Here is a 17,725-nt window from a genome sequence, read left to right on the forward strand (position 1 = left end):
CAAGTTGACATTAAATTAACCAGCACAGCAGTCATAGGCAGAGGGACTTAGAAATGGGCCATGGCAGGGATCTCGGGAGGAAAGATTGGGAAAGCTTCATTTTTGCTGGTTTTATAAAATGGCCTCCTGACAGCCTCCCCAACATCCTATTGGAATACATTTGCTCCCTTCATTTGGCGTTCTAAAGCCATGGAAAGACAAGTTCATTCAAATACCTAAATCAAGGTGTCTAATGCGATGCTGTGATAACTCTGCCATCTTTACCTCTGTGCTACATCCACCCCTACCACCATCCCCTCCACCACCACTACACCAACAGCACCATCACCTCCATCACCAGCATCAGCACCATCGCCGCCACCACCACTACCACTACCACCACCGCCACCACCATCACCTCCACCACCACCACCGCCACCACCATCACCTCCACCACTACCACAATCGCCACCACCATCACCTCCACCACCAACACCACCATCACCTCCACCACTACCACCACCGCCACCACCATCACCTCCACCACCAACACCACCATCACCTCCACCACCACCACCACCATCCCCTCCACCACCACTACACCAACAGCACCATCACCTCCATCACCAGCATCAGCACCATCGCCACCACCACCACCACCACCACCACCGCCACCACCATCACCTCCACCACCACCTCCACCACCACCATCACCATCACCTCCATCACCTCCACCACCATCACCATCACCTCCATCACCACTACACCACCACCACCATCATCTCCATCACCACTACACCAACAGCACCATCACCTCCATCAGCAGCACCAGCACCAGCACCACCACCATCACTACCACCACCGCCACCATCACCATCACCTCCACCATCACCTCCACCACCACCACCAGCACCACCACCACCACCACCAGAACCACCACCAGTAGCACCAGCAGCATTACTACCACCACCACCATCACCTCCAACACCAGCAGCACCACCAGCACCAGCAGCAGCAACAACAACAGCACCACCATCACTACTAGCACCACACACTGCCATGCTTCCTGAGGTGTCTGAACGTGGAATTTCTCTTTCATACCAAAGTTCAGGCCTTCTGACTTCACCTTGTCCACAGTGACTCAGATCTGCCATCACTAAACAAATAAGTACAGCACTCTGTATGACTGGCTCTGTTTTTTGGGCTGTGGGGAACAAAAAAAGATCAATTTGCCAGTTATGCCCAGGAAAAACACATTTGTCAGTGAGTTTGGAGGAGTATTGTGAGGCAGATGACATTTCCTTGATTCTGGAGAAAAGGCTCCTGTAAAGCTTTTTTAAGACAAACTTCCTCTCCTCCTCTCTCAAGGCCAGGTAAAAGATCAGAAAAGAGGTGGCTGCGACCCTTCAAGAAACTCTAGTTTAGCACCAAGGCCATGTCCCCAAACAGCGACCGCAGTTCAGTCCTCCCAGCACAGGGGCCGCTGTGGTAAGGCGGGTGCGGACCCGGTCAGCTTCCTGCTGCTGCGCAACCGCTGTCCTCGGCGACGCAAGTGAAACCGGAAGCGGCGGGGAGAGAGGCGAGGTGGGGCGGGGCTGACGCGGGCTGGGCAGGGCCTGCGCCCTGTGGAGGCACAGGGCGTGTACCCAGTCAGAAGTCATGTTCGGCAGGTCCGGCTACCGGGCGCTGCCCTTAGGGGATTTTGATCGTTTCCAGCAGTCGAGTTTCGGCTTTCTGAGTTCACAGAAGGGGTGCTTGTCCCCAGAGCCGGGCGGCGTGGGGCCGGGGGCCGGTGAGTGGCTGCCCAGCAGCACTGCGGACCGTAGAGGGACTGGTCGGTACCCTGGCCAGACCTGTCCTCCCTGCCTATAGGAGGAGGGAGCATGAAGGAAATAGGATGTGGAGAGGGTGTCAGACCAGGCGTTGGGATGCTGCTGCTTTGTCCTCTCTAGGGCCACCAGCTGCAGCTTCGCAACCAGCGTAGCCCCATCTTCCCTAATCTCAGCTTTTCATGTTCATATTTTCAGGATAGCCCATCATGCATAGAAAGAAAACAGAACCCTAGGCAGAGGAGGCCACAAGCAACCTAAAAACACCTGCAGAGAAATGGAAAAAGAATCACCCAAGGGTAGCAGCGCAGGGACCAGGTGTCTCCTGTGTACTGGTGAAGATGCACAGAACAAAAAGGCAGGCCTGCAAGCTTTGCCCCTTTCTTGCTCCAGAGCCTTCTGTGGCTGCTTTGACCTGACCTTGAGAAGTTGGGCCCTCTGTGGTTCACCTGTATTGATAACACATTGAACGATTTGCCGTTGATGAATGAAATTCCAGTATTCTGCCTCCTGCTCTTAGGATTGCTGCTGACCAAAGAGAGTCGATTCCTGAAGAGGCCAGAGTTCAGAATTTAGAAAGCCCTGCAGGCAGGGGCTGCCCGAAGGATAGAACAGTCTCTTTTCACCTTGTCTAGGGCTGGGAGGAGAGCAGACAGCAAGCTCACCCTAGATTCTGTGGCTGTCTGCTTAACACCCATTCTCGATTCTTGGTTCTCCAGGGGTTAGAATCTTTGTCCTTAGCTCCATCTGCCCAGCTCTTCCTTCCGAACGGCTTGAATTGAAATATACATTAATCTTTTTAGGGTATTAAAGTGGAAGTGAGACACTTCATTCTCACTGTGACTCTTGTTGATGAACAATGACTTTCATCCTTTTTAGCAGAGGCCTTTTCCCCATAAGGACCTCACGAAAGCATGCTTCTGGTAGAAGAGGAATGTGTTAGCACCCGCAGCCTTAGTTCCACCAGCCTGAGTGTTCTCTTCCAGGTTTGGGTGGGCAGTACACATTAGACAAGGGGTGGCTGATTCCTGCCCTGCCCAGCAAAGATAACATCACACGGATTGTTTTCCCAGCTTCACTGGCTCTTACCTAGGAGAGAAAAGTCTTGTGTGGGGTATTGCACTTGAGACCAGTTAGTTATGATGTGTGGTCCCTAATTAGCTTCGGGAAGCCTCTGAAGCAGAAGGCAGGCAAAACATACACATGACCCCAGAGTCCGGGGACACTGTACTTGAAGTGGCCCTGCCAGGCCCAGCTGGTAATCTGTGGTTGCTTCTGCTCTTTTGTCCCCAGATGCACCTGAGAGCTGGCCCTCCTGTCTCTGCCACGGCCTCATCAGTTTCCTGGGGTTCTTGCTGCTGCTGCTCACCTTCCCCATTTCTGGCTGGTTTGCTCTGAAGGTAAGGCTGACTGAATGCTGTTGGGGAGTTGGGAGACACAGTGAAAGCTTTGGGTTTTGATGACTGGGTTCCCCATATTTGGCCCCTTGCCTCTAAATGTTATTACCCCTCTATGAAATAAGCAAGGCTGGGTTCGATTTCTGAAGGCTGATCAGACTACGACGAGGAAACCTCGATTGAGGGATTATTACCTCCATCAAAGGATCAGTGGCCTTGTCTTTGGGGGCATTTTGATTGCTGAGTAGTGTAGGAGGGCCCAGTCCCCTGTGACACCATCCCTAGATAGTTGGGCCTGAGCTAGTAGAGCAAGCAGGGGAGGCAGGGCAAGCCAGTAACCGTCATTCCGTTATTCTCCCCAAGGTCTCTGCTTCAGTTCTGTCCCCAGTTTCCTACTTTAGCTTTCCTCAGTGACGGTCTGTAGCCTGTGTGCCAAATAAACACTTCTCCCCACGTTTCTTTTGATCACTGTTTATGACAACTACAGGAGAAACCAGGACAGTTATCATCCTTCAGATGAATAAACTGAGGGCCAGACTTAACCAGAATCACCTTGGGAGCCAGTAAGGAGGAGAAATGAGTTTTCTGAGGCCTGGAATCTAGACGCATGACTTTGCCAAGTTATCCTCCCTTTCGCTCAGGTCCATTTGAAAAAAAAGCACACAACTTGCCCCGCGGAACTCAGGCCTCGTTTTCCAGAAGTGGTGGTACTTATGGGAAAGGATGAGAGATACAGCTGTAGTTGAGTTCCACCCCAGCAGCTCCTGCTGAAGCCCAGGCAGGCCTTTCTCTTTGCATGGCCTTGGCAGTGATGTCTCTAGAAAGCCTCTGTGTTTGTGTGGTCTAGAAGGGAGCACTGAGTTGAACCCAGATACTACTACTACAGTGCCACGGAAATAAATGCCCTATGACCATGCATGCAGGGCTCTCTTGCCTTTAGTTCTCAATTTAGATTTAACTATTTCTTGAGGGTCTCCAGGGATCTGAAGATGGTGAAGCTGTTTGCTCGGAGCATTTGTTAGAGCAGCCAAGCCTTTTCCCCAACAAATCCAAGAGCAAACAGTTCCAGGAATGAGTCATGATTAACTTCAGGCCACAGAGGTAAAGTTTCTCTGGGTCAAGTCAGTACTTGTGGTGATTAAGACATGGCCCGTTACTGAGGACAGCGTTCAGACCATGGCCCTTTCCCTCGAGGGACTGTGTGGTCACCGAGCATGTCTGCGAGCCTCGGCTCTCTCGTCTAAGCACAGCTAAGTGTTGTGGTCTTTTTGTTGCTGTGATAGCATAGCCATTGGAGACAGCTGAGAAGTGGGCTCACTTTGGCCCCCAGCTTCAGGAGTGTCCACCCTTGCTGTCTTGACCCAGTGTGTTTGAGCAGAGCATTACCGTGTACCACAGGAAGTCCTTCACCTCATGACAGAGAAAAAGGAAAATAGGAAGTAGTCCAGGTTTGCTTCTGGCTTTCACACATACCCTACACACCAAGGATATCAGATTGGCAGGGTGAAGTGAGGAGGGCAGAAGGGGGTCTGGCAATTGACATTGGCCAGCCTAGGCAAACCACTTCCAAACCCCTTCTTTGCCATCATGAACAGATCGTACCCACCTATGAGAGGATGATCGTGTTTCGACTGGGCCGGATCCGAACCCCCCAGGGCCCTGGCATGGTTCTTCTCCTGCCCTTCATTGACTCCTTCCAGAGGGTGGATCTGAGGACCCGAGCCTTCAGTGTTCCTCCTTGCAAGGTGAGGGGCTTCTCAGCTGCCCTGTACAGAGTGAATGTGGTCATGCATGGTGAATTTGGGGTATACCTGGGCTTTGAGCCACATCTGACTCCACCTTTTTGGAGATACCATTTTGTCTTTGAGAAGCTAGCTGCCAGGCAGGTGGGTCAAGCTGGGTAGTCTTAGTGAGTTTGATACCCCCCCCCACCAGTAGCCTCTGGCCCTTTTAATGTTATCGCTATCATGGTCTTCTGAAACAGTTGGCCTCTAAGGATGGGGCTGTGTTATCTGTGGGAGCTGATGTCCAGTTTCGCATCTGGGACCCAGTCCTCTCTGTGATGGCTGTGAAGGACTTAAACACAGCTACTCGAATGACCGCCCACAACGCCATGACCAAGGCCCTACTCAGGAGACCGCTGCAGGAGATCCAGATGGAGAGGCTCAAGATCGGCGACCAACTCCTGGTACGTGGCTTCTCACAAGGGGCGGCTCAGGGTCTGGCAGCGGGGCCTGGCCCTCTCTGCCAGCTCACTTTGACCTAGGACAGAGTTGCTCTGGGTCTTTGCTCACTGTATGTCCCAACATTATTACCACCTGAAAAGAATTGGGTGAGACCCCACGTGGAGGGGCAGAGGTGACCCGGGTCACACACTTGAGCACACGTGTCCTAAAAGAAGTGCTCTAGTGGAAATCCTTGGCCCTGCCTCTGGCTGCTGAGGCTTTCCTCTCCACTGCTTCTGTGACCACAGCCCTGGGCCTTGGGCCCTCTGCAGTTTCTGATCTGGTGGGTGAGGGGAGCAGGGCCCTCTGGGTGCAGCCACGTGCTTGGGACTCCTGCACAAGCATTTTCATTTAGAGCTTATCTTCTTGTTTAGAACAGAACAGAGACTCAGGGCTCCTGAGTCTGTCTCCTGTCCCCAGTTCTACATGTATGAAAAATTATGTACACTAGAATTTGTCTTCTTTCCTGTCTATTACATGTGTAGTGGTCTGTCCCTCCCATACCCAACTTGTACTTCCTCTCCTCCTGTGTGGCCTAGTGTTTGCCCAACATCACCATGACCCCCCCCCCTCCCCCCACTGGGGCAGAATGAAATTCCTACCAAACAGCGGCCCTCATGGCACAGTGGTTGTTTGGTTGTTTTGTGGCAATGCTAGTTGAGGATGGAACCAGGGCTGTGGGCATGCTAGACAAATATTCTAACACCAAGCCCTCGGCCCCAGACGCAGCATTTTATGGCTTACAGAGTACTTGTAACTGCCCGACAGCATCTCAGCTCCCATTTTCACTGTGAGAGGCCAATATTTGCCGTTTTAATAGAGGAGGGGCATCAAGGCCCAGAAATTATTCCAGTTGGTCCTGAGAACCATTCATGGTAAAGGATAGTAATGGGCCAGAACTAGACCGTCTGCTCCTACCCACAATGCAGTGCTCAGTCTATATAACTCAGGTAGTACGCTGCTACCAGACATTCTTCATGCAAGCACATCCTGTTATAATTCATCTTTGGGAAGGTAAAATTGATCTTAAAGTTGTACTGCTTTGACGTGAGAGGGGCAGTTTGGAAGAAGTAGGATGTGAGAGTCCCTTACGGTCCATTGTCCAGAGCCTGTCTACATCTCCTGGTAGAGTAGAGCTCAAAGGAACTCTCAGGATCTGCCTTATGTGTCTCACCAGTCCTGTTCAAACAAGTGTGCACTTTCCACTTCCCTTTCCCCTCCGCAGGGTTGTGAACTCCCCTCCCACCTCTTCCTTAACTGCTACTTCTCAGCCTCTTCCCCAGTTGCATTTTGGCCAACAGCTTCTTAACCCTCCACTGCCCTCCTGCGGCCCCCACCCCTTGCTCTCTGCCCACCCTGCCTCTTTACTCTCAGGAGAGACTAAAGGCAGAACCTTCATACCCTCTTCATCTCTGCTTCTCTGTGCTTCCTGCTTCCCTGCTGGAGGCTCTTCCCTGTACCGGGCCCTGCCTGATCCCATCTCCCTCCCAAGGATCCCAGGGGTTCCTTCCTCAAGCTCTCATCCCCTCTTCACTTCCTTCCAGAAGGTTCTGTTCCTCTCCCTCCATCCTTAGTCTGAACGTTGCTCAGATTTAGGCGATAGATAGAGGTCACCAGCGACCTCTCTCTGGTCTGGCCAGTAGGTATTTCTCAGCCCTTCCCCTCGTGCACCTGGTAGCTATGGTCTCCTTTGGATCTCCACCCCACCCCCTCACAGTCCCCAGCCCTGCGTGGTCTCCTGCCCCACAGAGTCCAGGATTCTTTCGCGGGCCTTCTCATTTCTTTCTGCCTCCGGCGGAGCTCCAGGGCTCACAGCAGTATGCTCCAGTCTTATGTTTGTGCACCCTGCTCCCCTTTATCCTTTGAAAACTTACAAAACCATCCACAGACACTTTGAGCTAACAGTACGAGAATAGTTGTTATCCCTCCCCTTTGTCCCTTATGTGTTCTCTCTACGTGAATGCCATCATGACCCCAGGAGCCTGCTGCCACCCCTGTGCCATCTGTATCCATTGCACAGCCTGTTTCTCTCTCCTGTGCCTGCTGTGACCTGGCAGGGTTTGCACAGCAGGCCTCCCTTCTGCTTCTGTTTTACCACTGCCCCCCAGCCCTCCTCGTCCCCTCACCACACCCCTGCCCAGACCCCTAATCCCCTAACCACACCTCTGCCCAGCCCTCCTAAACCCCTAACCACACCTCCAGCCCAGCCCTCCTCGTCCCCTTACCACACCCCTGCCCAGACCCCTAATCCCCTCACCACACCCCCTGCCCAGTCCTCCTAATCCCATAACCACACCCCTGCCCAGCCCTCCTAATCCCATAACCACACCCCTGTCCAGCCCTCCTAATCCCCTAACCACACCCCTGCCCAGCCCTCCTAATCTCCTCACCACACCCATGTCCAGCCTTTCTAATCCCCCTCACCATACCCCCTACCCCCACCCCTCACCTCACCACACCCCTGCCAAGCCCCCCTCATCTCTCACCTGCAGTATGAAACCACTCCACTCCTGACCCTCAGCGCAGTGCCTACACAGCACCAAGAGTATCTTTTCCAAAAGGGAGTCTGCTTGGTTGGCCTCCTCCTGTCTATAAACTCCTCTCTGGGGTTCCTTGTCACCTCTGAGCAAATCCAACAGAGCAGAAAGAGACTGCCTGGAACCCTGAGTTCTCACCAGTGCCCACTCCATACTTAAGAATCTAAGTGGAACTTTCTAGACTCTTCCATTTGGGGTTTGCTGAGAAGGTCTCCTCTGCTTCTACTTAGAGTCCCCACCTCCCTCCCCGACTCAGCTCTTGTCTAGCCATGCAGCTGGCTTTTCTTGCTGGATTCCCATCTGGGAGCTTCTCCAGTATGGATCTGGGACCTCTATCCATGTCCATATGTGGCTATAGTGAGTTGTCCAGAGATGCTCAGGGAAGCCTTATCAGATGACTCCCATCTCTTCCCTCATCGCCCTCAGCTGGAGATCAATGATGTGACCAGAGCTTGGGGCCTGGAGGTAGACCGTGTAGAGCTGGCAGTGGAGGCTGTGCTGCAGCCACCCCAAGACAGCCCGGCTGTGCCCAACCTGGACAGCACCCTCCAGCAGCTGGCCTTCCACTTGCTGGGGGGAAGCATGAGCTCAGTGGTAGGAGGTGCTCCACCCCCAGGACCAGGTAAGGAGTCGAGTGCTCACCCACTCATCTTAATAGCAGTTTTTCTTCTAGTCCCTTAGCTTAGCTGTTCATTCTGCCCCATTTCTAGCGCTGACTGGAGTGGGGGCCTGGAGAAGAGCCCAAGTGTGCAAGTGTGTAGAGGCCCTAGTACCTCTGGGAAGAAGCTGTAGTCAGTCCCGCATGGAGCTGGAAGGAGGGCGGTGCTGCAGGCCAGAGTCGCTTTGACGTGGTTGGGGATGTTGGCTGGGAACCTAGAAGCAGCTTAGGAGAGGATACAACTGTACAGAGCATGAGGGGTCGGAAGAAGAAGCTTCACAAAGGGTGGGGCGATGCCGACCTTCGCAGGACACTGACCTGTTCTGTCTCCCTCCCAACCCAGGAGACACCTTGGAAATGATAAGTGAGGTGGAGGCGCCTGCCTCTCACGCTGGGGCTGGGGATGAGCCCAGCTCAAAGCAGCCCGTGGCTGAGGGGCTTCTCGCCGCCCTGCAACCCTTCCTGTCAGAGGCACTGGTTAGCCAGGTTGGGGCCTGCTATCAGTTCAACGTCATCTTGCCTAGCGGCACCCAGAGCATCTACTTCCTGGACCTCACTGCAGGTGTGGCCGTCCCCCTCCACCCTCCCTCCCCACTCAGATGCTTGTGCCCTCTCCCTTGGTCCTTTAAAGACCATCCCCTGCTCCTCCCACCTGATTGGAATGAACCCATAATGACAGCCGGACAGCACAGTCAGGTAGCCAGGAGCCTCACACACAGCAGGCCTGCTGCATACCAGGCTCTGCACTGAATGCCCTACTTGTCAAGATTAACATTCTCTTATCCTGCAAACAGAAGCAACAAGCAGTTACAGTCAGTAAAGTCTGAAGCCACTGTATTAGAGCCTGCCTACTCCCACTGTACGTGTGGGGGGTGGGGTTGAGTCTAGGCCACACCCCCAGCTCTAGAACTTGATCTAACCAGTACTTGCTGTTCCCAGTGGGGTGTGCTACCTCTCCTCCCCACATAGTATCCTCTTACTAATGCCAATGCTACCTCCCCACAGGACAAGGCAGTGTGGGACATGGAGCACCTGCTGGCATCCCTGATGTGGTGGTGGAGATGGCTGAGGCAGACCTGCAGGCCTTGCTGTGCAGGGAACTGCGGCCCCTGGGGGCCTACATGAGTGGGCGGCTGAAGGTGAAGGGTGACCTAGCTGTGGTCATGAAGCTGGAGGCTGTCCTTAGGGCCTTGAAGTAGCAGTGTTGGTTGTCCACCCGTGACCTAACCGTGAACCTGGTGCCAAGCCAGAGAAGCTTCTTGGGATAGGAGGCATTGGTCTGGGCTGCAGAAAATGGAAGCCTGAAGGTGTTTCCGGCCCAACCAGAAGCCCAGAAGGCTGGGAGACAACTGTTGCTGGTCAGTGCTGAGTCAGGTGTCCTGCACTTGAACCTGTGGTGGTTCTCTGGACAGGCCTGTGCTCCCTCGATCCCCAACAAAGTGCCTAGTCCTGAACTTGCTACGGAGTGAATACAGACAGAGCCCGGCCTGCCCTGCCTGCCTGATAACTTGACTGGACAGACAAGAGGCACAGAAGCAGCCTGTATGTCACCCATGGGAAGGACCAGAGCACATGGGTCATGGCTCTGACATCCAGGGAGATCAGAGAGTAGGGAAAAGCGGGGAGGGCAGCCCCCCCCCCCCAAGAAGGGGTTGCTGCAGTGGAGCCTGGCTGCCCCGCTTTTCTATTGACAAGCCAGAACAGGCTAGGAGGGGAGGGCATGGACAGAGGAGAGTTGTTTTTTCAGGGGCCTGCTCCCGAGGACACCTGTCTTGTCCAGCAGCTCCATCGTGCATGCTTGAGGAGCTGGCTCAGGGCAGCATGTGGGAGAGCCCTGCTATTCTGTGCTTATTAGAGGCTTGAAAGCTTCTGACAAATAAATGTGGCATTTACAGTGTGCATTGGAAAAGCGCAGCTGGCTGTGGGGCACGGTGGGGCAAGCAAGGTCTATAAGACCCTATGCCCCGCCAAGATCCAAGGCTAGAGGCTAACACAGGCTTTTGGAGCATTTGAAGCTTTTCCTTCTGGGAAGAGCCCTGAATGTCAGGAGGAGGTGACTGGGTTGCTCTCTGTCTCTTTTTATAGTGAGGGAACAGATTTACCAGGGAAGTAGGGCATGAGTAAAACTAACTTACTGGAGAGCAAAATGAGGGGCTCTTAACACGTTCAGGTGCGGAGCTGGAGCCACTGTGAGCAGATGTGGTTGCTTCCCTGGTTGATGAGGGAGATACAGCTTGAGGCCTGGCTGTTGGCTCGTCTGGCTTCTGCTCCACTGGTAGAGCCTCAGCTCACGACTAAGAAGTGAATGTAATGTTTTTGAGAGGCTTATAGAGAAAACCAAATCACATACCAAGCCCACAGCCTTCAGGTTGCCTTCTGCCAGTGCCAGTCCTTTCTCCTGGACCCTTGTACTGGTACCAGGCCCTACAGTGTGTCCCTCTGTCTTTTCTGGTGCCAGATGCTGTCTTGTATTGCTGTAGGTTCTCCACCTGGCCTGGGCACTCCCTCAGAGCTAGCGTGGGCCCCACAGACAGTAGGGATCATCTTGAGGCGTTCTCACTGAGGCTGTGTTCCAAAACCCCTCTCTAGGCCCTGCTAGCTACCCAGTGCCCCTTAGAGTCTTTCCCTCCTGCTGAGCTCCCTCAACTTTTGAGGAACCATTCTTTTCTTTCTTTTCCCCAAGTAGGCAGCTAATGTCACTTTATGTTTTTTAAACGATTAGAATTTATTTATTTATTTTTTAAAAAATACTTATTTATTATGTATACAATATTCTGTCTGTATGTCTGCAGGCCAGAAGAGGGCACTAGACCTCATTACAGATGGTTGTGAGCCACCATGTTGTTGCCAGGAATTGAACTCAGGACCTTTGGAAGAGCAGGCAATGCTCTTAACCACTGAGTCATCTCTCCAGCCCCCATAAAATTTATTTTTTAACAAAATAAAATATATTAAGGTAAAAACAAATCATATCTAAGTTGGATAAGCCAGGCCAACAGAAAAAAAAAAAAAAAAAAAAAAAAAACAAGAGAAGACAAAAGAATTGGAGACCCACTGGTTCCCACACTCGGGAGTCCTATGCATAGACTGAAAGCTGTAGCATAAACGGGGGCCCCGTGTGCCTCCTGCTTCAGCCTGAGTTCCTGTGAGCTTTGCTCAGCTGTTTTCAAGAACCTTGTTCTCCTGGTGTCCTCTGTCTCCCCCACTCCTGCCCTTTCTGTAGGGTCCCCTTAGCTCTGAGGGGGATGATTTGATGGAGACATCTCACTTAGAGCTGTGTGTTCCAAGGTCTGTCTCTGCACACAATATCAGGCTATGAGGCTCTGTATTCCCATCTGCCGCAGGAGGAAGCCTCTGATGATGGCTGAGCAAGAAACTGATACATGAGTACAGCAGAGTGCCATTAGGAGTTACTTTATTGTTACTTTTTTTTTTTTTTTAGATCAGTAGTATTTGGTTTTACCATAGGTCTCTAAGTTATCTGGACTCTGGTACGTGGCCATACAAGCAGTGTTCCATCTCATGGAGTAGGCCTTAAGTCACCTCAGACTTCGGCTGTTAGACCCACACAGTTTGTGTCACCGTTGCCCTATATGTGCGACGTTTGTAGATCAAGGTTTTGTAGTTGGGTTGGTACCTTTCTATGTCATAGACCTCAGAACTTCGGGAGTTGTTCAGTGAGTTGTGTTGTCTTTAGCAGTGGGGCCTTGCTGCCAGCTTATGGAGAGCAACCTGTTGTCTTGGCAGTAGCCTGGGGATTTCCATGGGACCCGCTTGGTCAACAACTCACTTGGATGAAACCCAGTCCTGGTACTGCAAGCTTCGTTTGGTGACACGAGATGGCCAATGGGCGTTCCATATCCCTTGTTATTTAGACTTCCTTAGGGTCTCCTTCATATATTATAGGAAGTTCCCCCACAGTTTCCATACCACCCCTCAAATGCCCTTCAGTTCTAGCTGTCTTTCCCCTCCTTCCCTCTTTCAACCCCGTCCCCCGTCCCTTCTCACCTGGTCCTCTCAGTCTCTCCTCCCCCCACCTCCTGCTTCAGTCCCCCCTCTACTAGAGAGATCCATATATTCCCACCTGTATGCCTTTCCTCTCTGGATTGTAGTTTGGTTATCATTTATTTAAACTAATGTCCAGATAAAAGTGAGTACATACCATATCTCTCTTTCTGGGTTTGGGTTACTTTACTCAGAATTATTTATTTTTTCTAGTTCCATCTGTTTGCCTGCAAATATCTTGATGCCATTAAAAAAAAAAAAACCCAAGTAATACTCCATACTCCATTGTATAAATGTACCACGTTTTGTTTACCCTTTCCTCTGTTGAGGGACATCTAGGTTGTTTCTGATTCGTGGCCATTATGAATAGAGCAGCAGTGAATGGGGAACCTTCTTTTCTATTCCACTATACCCACTGGGCATTCCCCTGCCAGTGCCCTGAAGGGCTGCTCACACGGGAACCCAGGCCTGCTTCCATGCTCCCTCATCCACAGAACCTTGGCAGCCAGCACTGCATCCCAGGAAGGAGCAGTCAGTTCCAGGAAAGATAATCATGGTTTAAGGAGAACTGAAACTGAAACGCCTTTTTTTTTTTTTTTTTAATGAACGTCTGATTAACATTCCCGTTCCAGGAAATGGGAACTTCTGTGGATGTCTTTGTGTATCCTGAATGTGTGGCGGGCAACCCAGAGATGTAGCCCACAGGCTCAAATGCCCCTGGGCTAGAAGACAGGGCAAACTGGGCAGTCCACAGGGAAGGGGATACAGAAACACCTAAAGGGTCTGTCAGAATCTTCCCTGAGACTGCCACTGAGTAGACCACTAAAAGAGGGAGACACAGGACAAGGGGACACCCCTGTTAGAGCACAAAAGGAAGAGACAGGCTGACACCTCCAATCTGAGGAGGTGGAATTGACATATGAGGGCTCTGTGAGGGATTTTTGAGGAGCCAGAAAGAGTAGCTTTTATTATGTGCCTACTGTATCCCTGTGCTGAGCTAGAAAGAGTAGCTGTTATTGTGTGCCTAATGTGGTATTTGGGTGTCATTTTTAAATCTCTCTGTCTCTCTCTCTCTCTCTCTCTCTCTCTCTCTCTCTCTCTCTCTCTCTCTCTCTCTCTCTCTCTCTCTCTGTCTGTCTCTCTCTTTCCCTGTGTGTGTGTGTGTGTGTGTGTGTGTGTTGTGACAAGACTGGGCTCATAGCCCCACCTGGCTTATAACTCAACATGCATCCCAGCAGTTAAGCATCTTATCAGCAAGTAGGAGGCAGAGAGAGACATGAGGCATGATGGCCTGCCCACAGTGGCACACCTTCTCCACCAAGGCCACACCTTATAACCCTTCCCAAACAGTTCCACCAACTGGGGGCTAAGTAGTCAAATATATGAGCCTATGGGGGTGTTCTCATTCAAACCATCATGATAGATAATATATCCACATGGTTCAAAACAAAACAAACAAAAAAAGTGGGGGCTGGAGAGAAGGCCCAGAGCTTAAGAGTCACGGCTGCTCTTCCAGAGGACCAAGGTTATACTCAGCGCCTACATGGCTGCTCACAACTGTAACTCCAGGCTGTGGATCTGACACTCTCTTCTGGCCTCAGGCACCAAGCATGCATATGGCACACAGACATACTTGTAAGCAAAGCAAAAAGCCTATACACTTAAAGTAATATAATAGTAAATTTGTTAAGGATTGAGGGGAAATGTTGTGAAGATTGTCCCTAATGTGCTCCACCCCATTGAAGTGTCTCCCTCATCTTCCTCCACACGGCCTTGTCATGCTCCCAGAAGGGTTGTTATATGATGGTGGTGGTTATTATTGTTGTAGGTCTTGCCCTGTAGCCCAAACTGCCTCAAGTTTATAGGTTTATTCCCACTGCAGAGTACTACAGGCATTCTCCACCATGCCCAAGTGTTATCCCCGCCCTGGAGTAGGAGGCCGCTAGTTTGTTCCCAGCCACCCTGACCCAAATAATCACACAGAATCTATATTAATTACAACAGTGTTTGGACTATTAGCTCAGGCTTCTTATTAAGTAACTCTTGCATCTTAACCCATTTCTATTAATCTGTGTATCACCACGAAGCTGTGGCCTGCCAGTAAGGTTCTGGTATCTGTCTCCTTGACTTTGGCTACTCTCTCTCTCTCTCTGTGTAGCTCTGTTCGGATTTCCCTTCTGGCTTTACTCTGCTAAGCCATTGGCCGAAACACCTTTATTCATCAGCCAATAAAAGCAACACATATTCAGAAGAACATCCCACATCACCCCCCAGTTTTGTTTGAGACAGGGTCTTCCTGTGTAGCCCAAGCGGGCTTTGGCCTCATGGATCTTCTGTCTCAACATCTCAAATGCTGGATATATCAGCATGTGCCACCACACCTGACTGCCTCCTTTATTCCTAATACTTCGTTGCATTTCCAGACAGGCCATGCCTGTCATTTAATGAATACCAGCAGCTGGCTTTGAAAGTCAGCTGACTGAATAAAATGAAATCTTGTGACTGGAGAGATGGCCTAGTGGATAGTTTCTACCAGACAATCATGAGGACTGGAATTTGAGTCTCCAGGGCTCATGAAGAAACTGTACGTGTGTGGGTGGAGAAGACCTGTTACTCCAGAAACGGAATCCCTAGACGAGCCGGGCTGACGAACTCAGCTCAGTGAATACAGTGGAGACAGATTTAGGAAGAGGGCCGGTGTCCACGTCACTACACGTGCACCCTCACAAATGTGCCCCCGTGTGTATGCATATGAAATAGGTTGATTTGGTTTGTTGAGGAAGGAAGCAAGGGAGACAGAAATACTGAGGTAGCACAGAGGAACAATGGAGGAGGAAGATGACGGGAACAGAGAGAAGAGAAGATAGTGTCCCAGTGCTGCGATGCTTAATACAGTTCTTCATGTTGTGACCCCCAACCATAACATTATTTTCTTTGTTGCTCCATAACTGTAATTTTGCAACTATTAATAATTATGATGTAAATATCTGATAAACAGCATATCTGTTATGTGATCCCCCTGAAAGTGTCGTTAGAAGGGTATGTGATCCACAGGTTGAGAACCACTCCTCCAGGGTCACAGGTCTCTGTCTGCACCTAGACTGTATCCTAACTTTGACCTTGGAGCTGAGAATAAGAAAACTGGCCTTGTAGCATCTAAGCTGACTTTAGACCCTGTAGTATCCAAACCACTAGGCTTGCCACCAAGATGCAAACAAAGCCTGCTAGTCACCCTAGAGGGGCCAGTCACCTAGAAGAGGAAAAACTAGGGAGGGACTCCCAGAGGTCTCCCTGCCTTCTGCCTCCTGATCTGATGACAACGGAAACCTGAAGTAAGCAGTCTACAGTGTGTGGCGCCATCTGGTGGTTTTCTTCCAGACAGGGCTTGCAGGGTGGGAAAGGTTCTGAGGATAAATAGGGAAAATGTGGGTACCCAGGAGAGTTGACCTGGTCTGGCCACTCCCCATCTTCATAACAAACAAACATCCCTGCTATACCTGGGCCTGGGTGGGTTTGCTGGGGCTGAGGGCAGAAAGAGAAGCGAGGAGTTAGCCAGGAGAAACTGACTTTAGTTAGTCAGGTTTTTGGATTAAATTTGTGAGGTAGGCTAATTATATCAAAGATCCATTTCCCTGCGTTTTATGAACATTAAAAGTGAGGATTTCTACATCAAGTGTAAGACATTTTAAGATAATACAGTGTGAGTTTTGTAGGTTTTCCCACGGGAATGATCCAGCTAAGAGCAGGTCTCAGCTTCCTCAAATACGGCTTTCATTCCTGATGTGTTTACAGAGTTAAGTATCTTCTAACCCTACAAATCATTTTCAAATATAATGCAACTCATATGACTGCTATATTTAATAATGAAAGAAGCTGACATGAAATTAATGACATCCATTAATAATGGAGACATCTTATAAACATTTGATTAAATATTGATGAATTTGTGTTATTCTTTAGTTTTTCCCCTTTACAATATTTTAGGTTTTAACCATTTATGTGGGTCCCTGAGACCGTCAAGGGCTCTTTGCATGCCCATGAGGGGACCTCCTTATCTGATGGTAAATATGTGGTCCTGACAGTGCCTCCCCATAGGAAAGCCATAAAAACTAGAAGTGAGGCAGATTATGGTGATACATGCCTTTAATTCCAACACTCTTGGGAGACAGAGTCAGGTAGATCTCTATGAGTTTGAGGCCACCCTGGTCTACATAGCAAGTTCCAGGCCAGTCATGGTTATATAGTGAAACCCTTTCTAAACAAAAGGCCGGAAGGAAAGTGACTCAGAAGTTAAAGAGTGCTTACTGCCCTTGTGGAGGATATGGGTTTGGTTCCCAGCACCCACAACTGCGAATTACTGCATATCACCGGGGTTCTGATGCCTTCTTCCGGCCTCTGTGGGCTCTGCACACACCTGGCGCCCAGATTCTCAGTCTCCCACACATAAGCATGAATGAAAATAAATCTGAAAAAGGTAACAATAAAAAATAAGACTGCATCACAGATGAAAGGACAGCACGGGGCCTGGCACACTCTTAAGCACCCCATAAAAAGCAGTTGATGTTCTTAAACATATCCAGTGCACACACGTTCATTCATTCATAAACTGCATTAGAAATGTCAGTGTCGGGCTGGAGAGATGGCTCAGAGGTTAAGAGCGTTGCCTGCTCTTCCAAAGGTCCTGAGTTCACTTCCCAGCATCTGTAATGGGGTCTGGTGTCCTCTTCTGGCCTGGAGGCATACATACAGACAAAATACTGTATACATAATAAATAAATGTTTTTTAAAAAAGAAATGTCAGTGTCTGGGGAAGCTACTGCTGTTTTTCTAATAGGCCACAATGAGCCTGTCCAGTGCCCTCTAAATAACTGCTTATGCCCACAGAATTGTGTTGCTGTCGACTTGGTCGGAAAGCGTGCTTTCTGTAGTGGTCAGGAATGACTGCAGGGACTCATGACTGGTCATGGAACGTTAGTATCAAAACTCAGGGACCGTCGTGGATGAAGGGGTGGGAATAATGTCAGTGCTAGAGTGTAGACCCACATTACGGTATGGCACAAGAGCCATAGGCCCAGTCTGAGGTGGTCGCGTAGCT

At 50.5% G+C, this 17,725-nt stretch overlaps 1 protein-coding gene across 1 annotated transcript; it reads left to right on the forward strand.

The window, feature by feature from the left end:
• The first annotated feature begins 1,589 nt into the window (after positions 1–1,589).
• Positions 1,590–10,534, forward strand: Stoml1 (stomatin like 1). The gene is made up of 7 exons (XM_038322919.1): positions 1,590–1,771; positions 3,102–3,208; positions 4,801–4,950; positions 5,190–5,393; positions 8,394–8,589; positions 8,969–9,187; positions 9,631–10,534. The coding sequence occupies exons 1-7, from the start codon at positions 1,639–1,641 to the stop codon at positions 9,822–9,824; spliced, it is 1,203 nt and encodes a 400-aa protein (XP_038178847.1). The 5' UTR covers positions 1,590–1,638; the 3' UTR covers positions 9,825–10,534.
• Positions 10,535–17,725: the final 7,191 nt, after the last annotated feature.

The sequence above is a fragment of the Arvicola amphibius genome, chromosome 3, assembly GCF_903992535.2.
Source record: "Arvicola amphibius chromosome 3, mArvAmp1.2, whole genome shotgun sequence".
Classification (NCBI taxonomy): domain Eukaryota; kingdom Metazoa; phylum Chordata; class Mammalia; order Rodentia; family Cricetidae; genus Arvicola; species Arvicola amphibius.